This window comes from Clarias gariepinus, chromosome 22 (genome assembly GCF_024256425.1).
Source record: "Clarias gariepinus isolate MV-2021 ecotype Netherlands chromosome 22, CGAR_prim_01v2, whole genome shotgun sequence".
Lineage (NCBI taxonomy): Eukaryota > Metazoa > Chordata > Actinopteri > Siluriformes > Clariidae > Clarias > Clarias gariepinus.
This window is the reverse complement of record NC_071121.1, coordinates 11,748,219-11,764,998: the sequence shown is the minus strand read 5'-3', so window position 1 is coordinate 11,764,998 and position 16,780 is coordinate 11,748,219. Positions and strand designations below refer to the sequence as shown.

The following is a 16,780-nucleotide window of genomic DNA, read 5'->3' as shown; positions in this document are numbered from 1 at the left end:
ATGGATGCCCTCCATCTGGGTTTGGAAGCAGTGGAGCTGTGCAGAAAGGCAGACAAGATCTACACAGCTGGAGACATTAAGAGAGCTGTAGCTCTATATACGAATGCATTTGGGTGCAATGCAGGATCCACTATGGCCCATATGCGCAGCTTGGACAGTAGCTGTATAGAACAGATTACTTCAAGTCTGGAAGCTTGGCTTGATGGACATGAAGTGACACAGAAGCCCATGCAGGACGTTAGCAAAGGACTGGGTGCAGTATTCCTATCGACTTTGTGTCCCAATAATGTTTCTGCTTCAGTTTTTAAAATGGAGTCGGTCCTGCTAGGGGCTGCTCATAACTCTAAGGAGATCTTCACCCGATGTTCATCTCTTCTGGAGGAAAAAAAAAAGCCTCGTCCAGAGGGACTTACGCGAGTAATTGTGGAATTAACTAGAGCTCTTGCTTGCTTGATAGCAGATCCCAATAATCCCAAAGGTCCTCTGCTGTATCTGCAAGCTTACCTTGCAAATAGATCAGAGACAGTGAGACTGGTCAAAAGTAGGCATTTGGAACATTTGCCTCAAATAGTTCAAGCTTTCTTTGAAAACATGGCCCCAAAATTCCACATTTTCCATGCTGACTGTAAATTGGATGACCCTCTTAATGCTAAAAAAAAGACTGAGGATATTCCCCCCTCTGAATCAGTAGAATTTTTAGTTGCTATTTCACCTGAGAACTCCCTAGTAAGAGAGCTTCAGGGAGCTGTGTTATTTTCCTTGGGCATTTTCGATGAAAGTGCAGAGGCTTTGTCGATGGCTCTGCAACTAGCTGAATTCCAGTCAGATACAAAAACAAATGTGGATCTGGCTGTAATGGGCGCTACACCAGAGAGGAAAGCGAGTTTACTCGTGGCCAGAGCTGCTGCCTGTTTTTCAGTAAGTGGACGAGTAAGTGAAGCTTGCCGGGACCTTGCTGAAGGGTTTGCTGTCCACCCTTCAATGGCAAGGTACCAGTTTAAAAGGATGTTTTCTGAAAACGGCATTGCAGCAGTGGTTCGTTTTGAATTGCGGCATCAGGCTGAAAGAGGCCTGTCTAACTTTAGGGAGACGGTTCTCCAGAGATCTGACCTGCGGTCCTGCACAGGTGTGGAACTACTAGACTCTGTCATTACCCAACTTCGAGCTTTGTGCCATCTGGAGAATGACGGAGGTTCACGGGAGCTTCGGGTTCGACTGGCAGACTGTCTGCTCCTACACGGAGAGTTTAAAGAGGCACTGTCCATCAGCAGCCAGCTTGCTGCAGCTGCCCCTTCAAACTACCAGAACACAGTACAGGTCCTTTGTGGTTTTTCACGCCTACTCTCTGAGGACCACCAAGGGGCTCTGGAGGATTTTCAGGCTGTGATTGAACATAGTGCTCCTCATCCTCCGAGTTGTGTGCGTGCCCTTTGTGGGAGGGGTCTGTTGCGCATGATGGCTGGCACACATTACCTCACCGCACTGGACTACATCACGGCGAGTCGGCTCCAGCATCAGGACACGGCACTGACCATCAAGTGTCTGGTGCCGTGGAACTACCGTGGCTTGCTGTGCACTGTATTGCTTGAGCAAGGGAGGGCCATGCTGGAAGAGTTTGCAGTGCAGAAAAATCTTTCAGAATCTAATACCATCAAGGAGCATCAAAGTAAGAATCACCTGCCAGCTGCCAAACCTGCAAAAGACCATCAGTCCATGATGACAAAAGAGGGCTTCACTATCAACAAAGAAGGGTATGGTATTACTAAACACTTACATAACATATTATCCTGAGAAGAACTATTCATAGTATACACAGTATCTACATGCACACTATATTGTAAACCTTAACAAAATCAAATCAGTGTCATTAACCAACATGATAGTTTTCATTAAGCTGTTAGATGATTAATAAAAATGACACAAGCATAGACCTATAGTACTGTGCAAAAGTCTTGGTTTCCCTAATATCTGCATATTAAATTCAGTTCATTTCTGCAGATTAAAGAAATTGCGTCAGATTTTTTATTGCAAAAGACTGTGAAATGCCCGAAGATACAATAAAAAAATTGGTTTGTTTATGTTTCAACTTCAGTAGCAACCTTATTTTCCCTCTCCGGTTCCAAGTATTCATAATTCAGCATCACCCATATACCTTTTATGCTTGAATGATTAATGGGTCACTTTTTGCTTAACGAACAAAAGCATTCCTGTTTAAATGGGTCAGGTGAAGTGACTAGATTAAATAATGAGAGCCAAAATAGTTTAGCATGGAAGCATGGGGAAATATTCCACAGGAATAGGAAGAAATAGGAACAGTACAACTTCTATTCAAGAAGACTATTTAAGTCTGACTCTTTGGAAGCAAAATATGAAGAAATGACTTTTCTACAGTACTGGATAGAAAGAATAAGTAGATAGAAAGAATAAGCACACCAAATATTTTCTTGCTTAAAAAAGATTAATTGTACACACAGTATTATGACATTTTATTCACTTACTTTTATCTGGTGCACGTTAACATAATAGTAAACATGTTACATTTATTTAATACATGAACCAATTGTTAATTGCATAAATTGCATTGGTATAGTTTACAGCTTTGGGAGCCACCATGACTGTGTTGCAATCACATAAACCTCATGCACCACATGTCATATGTTATTTATATCACAAATATTATTTAATCTGTGTTTATATTATTGCATTCAGAATGGCAGTAGGTGTACATGCACTTGCCCTTCTCTTGATGGAGTTGCAGCAGGATACTGACTTGCCCCAGATCCTCGCAGCGGATGCCTTGTACCAACTAAATCGTGTTGAGGAGGCTTATCGTATTCTCCTCTGTATGGAGCACACATCTCCTCGCTCACCAGTCCTTGCCAGACTTGCGCTGCTTCAGCTGCACCGGGGCTTTCTGTATGATGCCAACCAGGTGCCTTCTTGCTGCTTAATAACAAATTTGATTGTCTTTAAAAAGTGTCTTGAATATCATGTAATGATTGTCCTTGTGGACTTGCAGTTACTGAAGAAGCTTATCCATTGTGGAGACACTAGCTGCCTAAGCTCTCTGCTCTCTGTGGCAGCTCTAAAGGACAGGGCACTCCTAGAGAAACACTGTTATTCTGCATCAAAACGTATTCTACATAGCCAAGAACAGGAAAGTGCCATCAGAGAAGCTGTAGCCTATCTCTCTATTGGCATTATGGCTTCTGGTATGTATGAAATGAGTGTACAATAATCAAATCAAAACTAAGCTTTTAGCAGCAGTACAGCAGTAAGCAAGGAAAGTACTTGTCTGTAAATGATTTTTTTGGCTGTCTGACTGGGGAATACTGCGCTGTGGTATATAGAGGAAGTGACTCTACTGATCTAGTGAAAACCTGTTTGACGTAAAGCAATTCCTATAACATTTCTTCTTTAGAAAGAAGCCCTTCTGAAATGAAACCCAGGCAACCAAATCTAAAGTATTCTTTGCATTTTCCATTCTTTTACCACAATTAAGACTAAAACCCAAAGATGGCGTCATGGTGGTAATTTTACATTGCTCTGACCTTTTAGGTGGTGAAGCAACAGAGTCCTTACTGGAGAGAGCCAGGTGTTATGTTTTACTGGGCCAAAGGAAGACTGCCATTTTTGACTTCACTGCTATCCTCAAGGAGGACAGGAATCATGTGCAAGCTCTGTGTGGGAGAGGGTTCACTTATCTAACGTTAAACCAGCAGAAGGTGGGGTGCAATGACTGAGCTCTGCATGCTTTGTTTTGTACTTTATGAGTGAATGAAGCCTGCAGCAGGATTGTTTGCCATTGGAAATACTGCCCCCTACATTTGTTTATGAGAATGTTTTAAGCATGCCTTTACAGTATATTATTTTCTACATACAGTACTGTATACTGGTAAAATCAAGTTTTTTTTTTGTCACTTGTAAGACTGAGTTGTAATGAATGAAAATTGCTGCTCTCTTTTTGAATTCTTCCAAGGAATCAACACAAGATATACTAGCAGCTCTTCGGGTTAATGCAGAAGAGGTTATTCAAAGGATTCTGTCCTTAAAGGACAGGGCACGGAAGCTAATCTGTGAATGGCTTCAACAGCACTGTCATGCAAGTCTTTCCACCATTCTGTCTACCAACCCAATACCTTGCCATCCAGATTGTCTTAAAGAGGCCTTTCTGATTAGTGAAACGCTAATGAAAACGGACTATAAGGATCCGAGATGGCATCTCCTCTACATAGATTGTCTGCTTGGACGAGGTGAAAATTGCAGTATCGTTACTTTTTCTTACTTTTTTTTTTCATAAAACAAGATCTTTGTGTATATGAAGAGCGTAGACAAATAAGAAGCATTAGGACTGTGGATGGCTCAAAACTTTGGTATGTGTATATGCTAATGTCTTAGGGGACTTGAAGGCAGCAGGTGCGCACCTCCTGCAGGTCTTTGGTCAGGAGCCTCGTGATGCCTCTGCCCAGGCTAGGTGGGGAGTGGTGGAGGGCCGAAAAAAGAATTACAAGTCAGCAGTAAAGTGCTTGAGTGCGGTCACTGAGAAAGATCCCTCAGTGCTAGACTTCCTTCTGACTCTCATTAAGCCCCAACAAAAGACACAATTAGCACAGGTAACAATATAATCTCAACTAAAGTGTTTTTTTATTTATAGAAGCAACAAACTAACAGTAAAGAGGACTTAACAGTATAGGAAGAATCTTTTTACAAAAGGCAATACTTGAATCGCCAAACAAAAGAATAACGATTCAGAACTGAATCGATTTTTCCCATCTCTAATTAATATAAACCTGTAATGTAAATCTTAGCCTGCAGCACTGTCAGAGGTATGCTGTTAAATTTTATTTAACAACTTCTGACCAATCAGATCAGAAATGACACGACCCCTAAAATCTGTTTTCAAACATGTAATCTTGCCACTCAATTTCTCTTATTTTATAAAGTCATATTTATAATAAAATTCGTAGTTTCATGATCTTTGCTGCCTACAGTCTCAACTGCACTAAAAGATTAACAAGCCCCTCAAACTGACACTTGTGCAGAAATGAAGGCAAACTATCAAGAATGCTTTTAAACTCTGTATAATAACATTTATTAGTTTAGAATGTCCACAAGACAACATACTGTAGTTTCTCTTGTAGCACATATGTGAATAGCACATACATACTCTATTTACAGGAATAAACTGTAGATCTACCAAAAGCATTCCTTTTTTCCTTTCAATAACAAAAACATGCAACTTGTCATGAGACATTAGCAAGACATTTACAAGAAATTGTCCTTAGACACTCCATACATGTTGTAGATCTCAACTCAGAAAACCAAAATGATGTCCTTGCTTCCCTGTATCTTGTTTGCTAGGCAGCATCGCAGGAGGCAAGCAAAGTCTCAGAGACTGGCCAGTGGGAGCATGCGGTGGCTTTACTCACTGTGGCTGTGCAAGCGTCAGGTGGTACAAAGTTCCAGCACCTGCGTCAGCGTGCAGCATGTCTCACACAACTGGGTCTCAATGAACAGGCCGTGTCAGATCTGGATAAGGTCATACTTTCCCACAGTCAGGACAGCAGTGAAGAGGCCAAGGTTAAGGCTGAGGATCTGTGCAGACGGGGCTGCAGTCTGTTGACATGCTCCCGGGATGAGCTGGCTGTAAATGACTTCTCTCAGGCGTTGGAGCTACACACAGAACAAGCATTGCTGTGTGTTGAGGCTGGACCAGGACGACATTGCCTGGCTGAACTCTTTCTACGCTTTGCTCTGCAGAATTATGGAGAGCAGCAGCTGGACAAGGCCTGGCACCTTACAGAAAGTGGCCTGAGGGTAGACAACAACCATGCTGAGTTGCGTCGTCTCAAAACCAGAATTAAACGCGAAGTCTCTGGAACATGTAATGTACACTAAGTATTGTTTGTGCACATGTTATAAGGGTTTCTAGGTTTTAAACATTTTTCTATTTTTTACCCCTTTTGAGGTATGCTGTTTTATGTGAATAAATTGTTAGCAGAAGATTGATCATTTTCTATTCCTTATTCCTTTTGATTTATGCTGTTTTATGTAAATAAATGGTTATTCATCCATGAATGCTAGCATGTAATAAAAAAAACTGCTTAAATCTGTTGGGCACTCATTAATCTTACATAAAAATAAGATTCCAGTGTCGTGTTAATTTAACTGTAAATTTCTATTCAGAAATATGAAAAAAACACAATTGGTTTCACATTGTGATTTACTTGTAGTATGTGTAAAATTATTATTTATATCGAGTTCAAAAGGTTAAATGATTCAACTTAAATATTCTTTGTGGAGTTTTAAAAGCAAAACTGTTTATTTGTCACCCTTATATAATTTTTTTTAAATGCTTCTGAAAATATAACGGAGTTGCTTTTCAATGGAGCATAGCTGAATTATTTTTTTTCTGATTATTATTATGGCCATTGTTATAGGCCACATAGATTTGCTGGTTACTGTTTAAAGCTCATGTTCTATATGTGCACTTTCATATAATGTTCAGGTCTCATATTTTTTCTTGTTTTTTTACTTGCAAAAGTGGGAAGGGTGCTGAATCTGCAAACTGGAATGATACAAATCATACTGTGACATTAGATAAAAATCTTGTACTCATCACACCCTATTCAACCAAGATAGATTGAAACCCTTTAGCATGGCTACCTGGGACCTGTTATCAATTGAGGTGCACAAAAACATGCATCAAGATTCTCTGTCACAGTTCAATTCAGTTTATTCCTAAAGAATGTTTACATGAAAAAGCTGGAGTAGTGCTGTAGAGCTAAAAAATTAAAAGGCCAAAATCTGGTAATATGACACTCAAAATACAGTACAATGTAAAATAAAACGAACATACGCTAAGAACAAAGCACCTCCTTAATGTGCAACTGGGTTGAACATATAATAAGAAAATGCCAAAGATTAAGCAGAGCGATAAGCCAAAGAGAAAAGAAGAATCTAGACTAGGCACAGCTACTGAAAATGTGTGCTTCACCTTACATTCAAAACGAGACTACGGGAAGCTAAAAAGGAGTTTGTGAGTGTAAAGCCTGATGTGTACAGTAGGGATTAATCATGTAACTCATAAACTGTGGCGCCAAACCATGAAAGGACCTAAAACAAACAGTAAAATCAACTATATATTTAATTTCTTTATTTGTAGAGACACAAAGAATTGCGTGAGTGAAAAGTCTAGGCACAGCATTTTTTGCAAATTGCAAGCAATGCGTTTGAGACTGGCAAACCCTCGTAAACAGAGAATTGCAAGGTAATCAAGGCGAGATGTAATAACAGATGTATAACTATCTCCTAATCTTTAAATGAGAAAATTGGTTTCAGTTTACAATGCATCTGAGCTGGATAAAAACTACTCTTTACAATAGAGTTTACTTGTCTGTCAAATCTAAGAGTAGAATCAAAGATAACCCTAATTTCTATTTTTACCTATTTTTTTGTTCTAAAGCTGTAACAAATACCTTAATTAGAACCTTGAAAAGCCAAAGATGAACGTTCCAAATTACTGTCTTCCAGCAGGAGAACAGTTTTAGACAGCGATGTCTTAACCTCATTTAAAAAGAGAAATTTTTGTAGAAAGTGGATATCCCCAGATTTCAGAAGTAGATATAACTGGGTGTCATGTTTAATTATTTATTTTTTTTACCCAGATAAAGGCTTCAGCAAATATAAAGAAAACAACACTGGGCCCAAAATGAAACCTTGAGGTATTCCATTGAAACCATGAGTTAAAAAAAAAAAAAAGTTACAATACCAGTTGTAATTTATTTTTTTACATTCTAGAACAGTAATGGAGATTTCCAAATTTTAAATTAACACATTTAGCATTTGTTTTTTAAGTAACAACAACAACAACAACAATAACAACAGTTAGTTGTTTTTTTTTCAAGACATGAAGGTCAGCTGTTCTGGAATAGTTCTTGCAAGAACAGTATTGTCAAGTGAATTTGCAAAAGCCATCAAGCACCATGATGAAACTGACTCTCATGAAGACTATCCCAGGAAAGTAAGACCAAAACTTACCTCTAAGGTGGAGGAGAAGTTCATTTAGAGTTACCAGCCTTAGAAATTACTAATTAACATCACCTTAGATTAGAGCTGTTATGAAGGCTTTACAGAACATAAGTAGCAGACACAGCTCAATATTACCTGTTCAAAGGAGTTTAATTGTAATAATTGTATAGTTGGATGCCTTCAGCATTGTTTTACAATGTTAAAAGAAATAACAATCAGGAAAGACCATGCATTTAGAAGGTGTGTCCAAACCTTTCACTGGTACTGTACAGTATGTGTGCCTTTCTACAGCATAATGTATGTGCAGTCTAATAGTTAGGATGAAGACCAGACTATAAAGTCTTACTGTGGAGAAACAGTAGTGGTGAAATGAACTTCCCCTGTCTGCCTGATCAAATGATTTACTGCTGAAGCAGGAAGAACCAAGATCTACTGCCACTTTACCAAGCCCTTGAATTAGCTTTTTGGGGGGGGGCATTAAAGCCCCTTACATTTATATTAACACGTGGATACGCCAAGTGAATAATTCTGGTATAAATCAGAATGAATACTACAAATCATTTTGGATAAAGGCATCTGCTATCTGCTATCTATTAAATCAAGGCACTGTGGATATTGGTAATGTTGAAATTTAATTAAACCCTGTACTTACAGCATCACTATTAATCTCATTTTCTTAAAAAGTCAGTTTTGTAGTGTAAGAAGAGCAACACATCTACAGTGTCCTAAGGTGTTCCTCCAAATGCATTTTGTCACACTGATTGCTATTCAGGGCATGGAAGATATTAGTGGCAGCTTACTGTGGTTTCAATATGAGCTACACTAGCTTGTTACCAGCAAGAAGGTGTTTTCTCTCAGTTTGTACTAATGCATTCCATTTGTAAAGATGCTGACTTCAAAAGCAGTGCTTAGACAGCATAACATACAGTACACAATTTCACACACACTGCTAATAATTTCATTTCTTCTTTGTTTTATATGGGGAAAAAATGCAGTCTGTTTTTAAATCTTAAATCCTTAAATGCAGAATAATGCAACTAATTTTCAGTGACTTTACTCTGTTTATTGAGTTAATTTTCTCTCTCTCCCACTTTCTCTCTCACATACACACACATGCATTCCACCATTTCAAAAATACCCAGTTAAATATTTAAAGTCCCTTTTTTCTGCTAACATAATGTCAAAGGTACAGAAATGTATGTGTGCACCTTCTTGTGTAGCAGTTGTTCATTGTTCATTCATTTGATGAGTCACAATAAATAACACAGATTCTAATCTTGCAGTGAGTGTGAACACCAGTTTACAGTGAAACTGAAAAATAAAGAAAATTATACAAGAGAATAAGAAATCATGTAACCTTGTGTTCAAACAGGTTGTGAACTCTGTGCTCTCATGTACAGTATTGTGGTACTTAATCCTGGTCCTTCACATTTGAGTGTTTTTTCTGCTCTTTTACCTTAGTTGACCTAGTTTACTTAAATCAGTTGTACTGGGAGCTGAGAAAACATTCAAATGGGCATGGTCGGGGGGGCACGCTTGAGAATAAATGGGCTAGACTATCATCACCTATAAGGACCTCACATTTATCATCACTTATAAGGACCTCACATTACCCTGTTGTTGATATCCTCACATTATAAATTTTGTTTTATAAAACTTATCTTTGTTTTGTTTTCTATTATATTTCCACCAGTTCAACAGGATTTTTAACCTTAAAGCAGTGTAAAGCAGATTTATATTAAAGCTTATGCTGATGATGTTTATCTTGCATTTCCACTAGGGGGTACTGCTTAACCTGTGTGAAGACAGATGAACTGCATAATTTTTTCCCCCTAGAGGATTAAAAATATTTTTTTGGAGGACAAATTTTTATATAAAAAAAAGATTGACTCTTTTATGAACTCTATTTGCAATAAACACAGCAAAAAAGGTTTTACTTTGATTCACCCTTATAGATAAGAGAATTGCATGGCTTCAGAAACTCCAAACAGAGATACTAACTGTGGTTTGGAGCGATGTGTCAAAGTGATAGTTTACATGTGCAGTTTTCAGAATACTTAAGAAGCTTCCATTGTTAATTGTATTAAGATTTACTCTCCTAAACTATATCCTGCAACTACAGTGATTACAGAAAGTATTCAGACCCCCTTAAATTTTTCACTCTTTGTTATATTGTAGCCATTTGTTAAAAACATTTAAGTTCATTTTTTTCCTTATTAATGTACACACAGCACCCCATATCACATGGTCCTAAGTATTCAGACCCTTTGCTGTGACACATTTAACTCACGTGCTGTCCATTTCTTTTGATCATTCTTGAGATGGTTCGGCACTTTCATTTGAGTCCAGCTGTGTTTGATTATACTGATTGGACTTGATTAGGAAAGCCACACACCTGTCTATATAAGACCTTACAGCTCACAAAGAGCTCAGAGACAGAATTTTGGCAAGGCACAGATCTGGCCAAGGTTACAAATTAATTCTGCTGACTTAAACCCAATTGAGAATCTCTGGAGAGACCTAAAAATGGCTGTCCACCAACGTTTTTAATGGCAAAGGATCCCCAAATTCAGGTGTGGAAAAACTTCTTGCATCTTTCCCAAAGAGACTTATGGCTGTATTAGAGCAAAAGGGTGCTCCTACCAAATACTGAACAAAGGGTCTGAATACTCAGGTCCATGTGATATGTTTTTCTTTTTTAATAAATCTGCAAAAATGTCAACAATTCAGTGTTTTTCTGTCAATTTACATTAATACAATTTTACATTACATTACAAATTTACATTAATGAGGAAAAAAAATATTTAAATGATTTTAGCAAATGGCTGCAATATAACAAAGAGTAAAAAAAATTGAGGGGGTCTAAATAGGTGATAGAGTAAAGAATTTTGCTCTGATCCACTTTACGACCATCATCTGCTGTTTGAATTGCTTAAGGAGGCATAACACCACAGAGGCTAAAGCTACTGGTTTTCTATAAAGTTACAGGATGCTAACGGTACATTGTAAGTTGATTCTGTATAGACAAATCCAATCATGCTTACATGCTTATTTGGGCTAAATAACATTAAGAAATCAGTATTTGATGAGTAAAGCATATGCGCAGGCTGCAATTATGCCGTTTTTTTTTATTTTTTTATAAATTTTGACTTTACGAGCAAGTCTTGTGAGTGACTTTTACAAGCAAGACTTGATTTACAAGTACCAAGTTTCATAGAATATCATGTAGCACGCATGCACTTTTTGTTTTTCCATGCTGCGGAATTGTGGGTAATGGTCACAGTGCATGTCTTTCACTCGTATATTCAACATCCATGCGCGCGTGTACTGTTCACAATAACACTGTGACCATGTGTGTGCGCATAAAGCATCTTTTATACTGTGTTTGTATGTGTGTGTGAAAGTCATCGTTTCACGTGCGCATGTACTGTTTATCATAACACACGTGTGCACGCGCGTAAAGCAAAAGCAAGTTTCATTAGTAAGGCTAAAGATCCATTTTCTCCCTCTATATCAGATAGCACTGATTCTGTTAGTGTGTGGAGGCTCGTCGTTAGACAATGTGCCCCTTTCCTCCTCCTCTCTCTTTCAAACACACACACACTCTCTCTCTAATGGAAACACTCCTCTGTTGCGATTCTCTTCATAGGTAATGTGCAAGTTTATTTGTTTTATTTTTACTTTACAGCAGAGATTCCGTTAGTGTGCGCATACACTAGTGTCATTAGAGAGGTTACTTGTTAAGTTTTCTGATGTTTCCATTGTGTGTGTTTGTGTGAAAGTCATCCCACACAGCAGCCCTCCCACCTCTCAAATAAGAGGGTAGCGAGGGTTACTGTGTAAGTTGAGAGAATGGAGGAGGGAGGAAGTCATTCCTTCACTCGTCTTACTTCAGCTTCACACATCGCGCACATACACAGCGTGTGCATGCGCAAACACACTAACAGAAACACTTATCTGTCAGAATTTATTTTTTATTTTTTTTCAAAGGGAAAGTTAGGTTAATTTGTTTTATATTTACTTTATATTTTGTATTAATTATTTTTATGTATAAAATTTGGGGAATGAATAATCTAAGTTTCCATTATTTCTTATGGGGAAAATTTGCTTTAATACGTCTCGGGTTACTTTGCTGTAACCCTGTTTCCTGAAAAAGCGGGAATGAGATGCTGCGCAAAAGCGCTCTGGGAACGTTTCTTTGTGACCGGTTGTGAAGCACATATGTGTCAAACATGGCAAAATTTTGCCATATATATAACCTCGGTCAGGTGACGTCACTCGATTAGGTGCACCTGGAGGTTATAAATAGGCATGAACCGGAAACGTCCTCAGGTTAATTTTGTCTGAAGGATGTCCAGTCACGCGTGCAGAGCGGCATTGGAGCACAGCATCTCGTTCCCACTTTTTCAGGGAACAGGGTTACAGCAAAGTAACCTGAGACGTTCCCTTTCAAAAGCTACAATTGATACTGTGCGAAAGCGCTATGGGCACGAGAAGACCCACTTCGCCACATTGCAAGTGTCTGGACCCCCAGGGTTGTGTAGTGTGTGCACAGTCCTCCCAAGGAGTCTTAGACATAATTCTAGGATGCTGACTCGAGGCCCAGTGAGCCTGGCATCCAACTATGAAGTCTGACAGATGTCGGAAAAGGCAGCCTGCCGCATGACATACTTGGAAACCCCTCTTGCCAGAGCAATTGATGAGGCAAGCTTCCTGGTTGAATGGGCCCTAAACACTAGAGGGGAAATGTGCCACAAATAAGCCTGCGACTAAGGGTGTTTTCCACAAACCCCATCTGTCAGGACGTAGGCCGAAATAGCGGCTGCATACATTACATTCCAAGTGTACTAGGGCACAAGCCCGAGGTTAGTTTTCCCTGCAGAAACTTCCAGCACTGAAATAGTTTAGAAGTGGACTGGGTCTACATGTTTTATGTCCTGGAATGTAAATGACCCTGAGGGACAGAATTGTCCTGTCCTTAAAGCAGAACCTAATGCGCTAGTTTCCCTAACGGCCCAAATCTAGTCTGCCCGGGCGATATTTTCAAGACTACCGTAATGTTGTCTATCTGTGCTAGGACATGCTAGCCTCCTGATTGAATAAAGAAATAAAGTCATCAATTCGAGTCGGTTGATATGCCACATGAGAAGATGACCTCTCCAGATCCCTTGGGCTGGACGGCCATCTCTGGCCCGTAAGGGAAAAACGTCTGCCGTTAGCGCATAACCCTTATTGCCTCTGGGGATTGGCCCTTAGATGAAAGCCACCACTGAGACCACTCTGGGAGCAGTGAAGTTACCTCCTGGCCTAACTTGGACTCCTTTAGAGTGCTATAATGGATTCGGCGCCCGCAGGAGACAGCTTGCCGCATCGCAGTCAGATTCTGCATGACACTCAACTTCATACCTCGTGTAGGAAGGAGAACGCTTTTTGTGGCGTTAAGATTACACCCTGAGAAATGAGGTAAGCTAGGGCGACGTGTTGGCGCCGAATGGCTCTGTCTGGGAGGGGAACATGTGCTATGGCCCCTTTTGGCAGCAAGCCTGGGATTTTGAATTAACAGAGGTGCTCACTGTGGGTTCACGAAAGTGGAAACCCATGCTGTTTAAACACAATGACTGAATTCTAGGCAAGGAGACATGCTTGGCAGTAGCTTACACGCTGCCAGCTTCTCCGAAGGGGCGGTAGCTTTGTCGCTTAGCTAGGCGGAGGGGTGGTGATGATGGTGGTGGCTGTTAGGTGTTCAGTGTCCTGAAACACGACAGGAGGAAACCGAGCACCCAACACTTTGCCGAAAACCGCTGTCTCCCGACACACCAGTGGCGGCGGGAATTGAACATCGGCCTCCTGAGGGTGCTGGTCTTCCACAGTGCTTCGTACCCAAAGAGACATACCTGGCAGTAGGTTCCCTGCTGCCGGCTTCTCTAAAAGGTGCACAAATTTTGACACTTCGGCTAGATGGGTGTGTTAGATGTTTGGCATCCTGAAACATGGGAGAAAGGAACCGAACACCTAACATTTCACTGGAGACCGCTGCTCTCCGAAACACCAGTGATGGCAGAGATTGATCCATGGCCTCCTAAGGGTGCTGGTCCTCCACAGTGCTTTGTACCTAAAGAGACATACATGGCAGTAGGTTTACCGCTGCCGGCCTTTCTAAAAAGTGCAAAAATTTTGACACTTCGGCTAGATGGGTGTGTTAGATGTTCGGTATCCTGAACATGGGAGGAAGGGACCGAACACCTAACATTTTGCTGGAGAACGCTGCTTCCCGAATTGGTGGAGATTGAACCACGGCCTTTTGCCAGTGCTTAGCTCTCAGTAGGTCAGTCTGGTATGCCTGCAAAACCATTGTGTGCAGGACAGCACCACTCTGACCCGCTGCCTGAAAAATCTTCTTCCACCAACAAAGATGTTAGTCTACACGCTTGGTGGGGAGTGGGCATTTATTTTATTTATTTATTTTTTACAGCGAATCGAGGTGTACGCATTGGACCGCACGTTACCACCTCTAACAACAACTAAAACAGTGGCTCTTCACTAGAGGAGCGCTCTAAAGTGATAGTTTTCATCTCAGCGGAAGCGAGAGAGAAAGTTTTTCCCCTCTTCACAAGAAGAGCCGAAGCGTGCTTGAGAAGTGGAAGGTAAAAGGCTCATGATCCGGCGAGAGAGCAAGAGAAATGAAGATTCCGTCTCGTGCACTTTCGCCAGATTTACGAGTAATGCACCGCGGCTCACTTTAAAGACAGCAAACCCAAGCGCGAGGGACTTTAATAGGGAGAAATCGCAGTATTGACGTGCTGCCTGAAACCCGAGGATAGCGTGCTCTTGCACCAAACACTAAAAACAGGAAGCGAGGAGATCGCCCTCAGCGAGATATTCTTCTACACAGAGGGACGGACTCGTGTCTAACTCTGCCATCTTTCTGGTGAGTAATAAGACACTTCCTATTTTCGGATCTGAGAATGTTTCCGGTTCATGCCTATTTATAACCTCCAGGTGCACCTAATCGAGTGACGTCACCTGACCGAGGTTATATATGCCAAAATTTTTGCCGTGTTTGACACACACGTGCTTCACAACCGGTCACGAAGAAACGTTCCCATAGCACTTTCATGCAGCATTGAGTGTAGCTTTTGAAAGGGAACACAAGTGTTTTGATATACAAGCATGCTTCTGGAACAAATTATGCTCACAATCCAAGGTTCCACTGTACTTATTATTGCACATGTTTTTTTCTTTTTGACTTAATTTGTGTTAAATAAATTATAGCACGCTAAATAAACACACACACATACACACACACACCCACACACACACACACACACCAGATAACCTATTCCACCAGTCTACTGCACCAATACATATCACCCCAAAGCTGTATATTTTCATTTTTTTTAATTTATTCTAAATATGGCACTTCTGCATTACTGAGTAGATGTTAACTCTATTTCATTGGCTTTGTACATGTGCTTTGCACAATGACAAGACTTCTGAATGCAACCTAATCAAATCTAATCTTGGACAGAGTAATAACTTGGTTCAATTTCATGTTACCTTTTTAGCTCATGATCACGTGTGAGAAAGAAAATTTGTGATGTGACATGATAAACACATTGGGTATTAGTTGATAAATGCACATTTTCTATTTTGACCCTGTTCCCACTGCATTCTTCAATAATTTTTAGGATACAGTGGGAACTTTATGGTCTTTATTGTAGCAGAAATGTTTCCCAGTCTCTAGGATTTAATTGTGACTATGGGACGTTTCAAAGTAAGTTTAAAAAAACAACAACAACTAAACCCGGCTTTGATTATTACTTTTCCAGAAATTTGTCTCAGACTTGTTTTGTCATTATGATATTGTTTGTTTAGATATGTTTTCTAACAAACACTGCTTCCTTCAGGAATGTGTGTGTTTATATGTAGCTCATTTGAGACTTTAATTGCATGCATGTGTCCATTCACCTAACCATGTGACCTCTCATGGTTTGTTTATGGGTTTCACAGGGTCGATACCTACAGTATATACTATCAAACTACGAAAATCCAGACATGGACACAGCGAGATGTCTAAAACTCCACTCCAACAATAACTTAACTGGACTGGGGAAGCTGCTTTTGTGAGGAATGCCACATGTATAAAATGTATGTATTCTTTACACCTATATTGATTATAAGGGTATTTTGCAGTTCATGCCACATACAGTATACAGTATCCACTTACAAAAGAATGAAACTTGAACATATTTTAGAACAGTCAATGTGCAGCTAACAGTACATAACAGTATAAATTTACAGTCCTCTGAAAATAACTCAACATACAGCCAGTATTGTCAAAATATATGGGAACAAAAGTGAGTACACCCTCACTTTTGTTGCCAGCTCTGGTTAGAATCACGAATGACCTGCTGATGTCGGCCGATGCTGGCTCTCTATCACTTCTCTTTCTGTTAGACTTGACTTCGGCCTTTGATACTGTTGATCACAACATTCTTCTTCACAGATTACATCATACTTTAGGTCTCTCTGACTCTGTTTACAACTGGCTCTCATCTTGTCTTGCTGGAAGACTGGTATGTTACTATTCTTGCTGGTATGTTGCCCTGGGAGACGCTTAATCTGCTACACACAATGTTACCTGTGGCTCAGTGCTTGGCCCCATGTTGTTTATATTGTATATGCTTCCTCTGGGCGGTGTTATCAGCTGGCACAAAATTTTGTTTCATTTCTAAGATGATGATACTCA

At 40.0% G+C, this 16,780-nt stretch overlaps 1 protein-coding gene across 1 annotated transcript; it reads left to right on the top strand.

The window, feature by feature from the left end:
- Positions 1-5,967, top strand: ttc34 (tetratricopeptide repeat domain 34). Its single transcript, XM_053482545.1, has 7 exons — positions 1-1,751; positions 2,710-2,932; positions 3,020-3,212; positions 3,559-3,725; positions 3,980-4,253; positions 4,399-4,613; positions 5,362-5,967. Exons 1-7 carry the CDS (start codon positions 1-3, stop codon positions 5,896-5,898), a joined length of 3,360 nt encoding a protein of 1,119 aa, XP_053338520.1. The 3' UTR covers positions 5,899-5,967.
- The last annotated feature ends 10,813 nt before the right edge of the window (positions 5,968-16,780 follow it).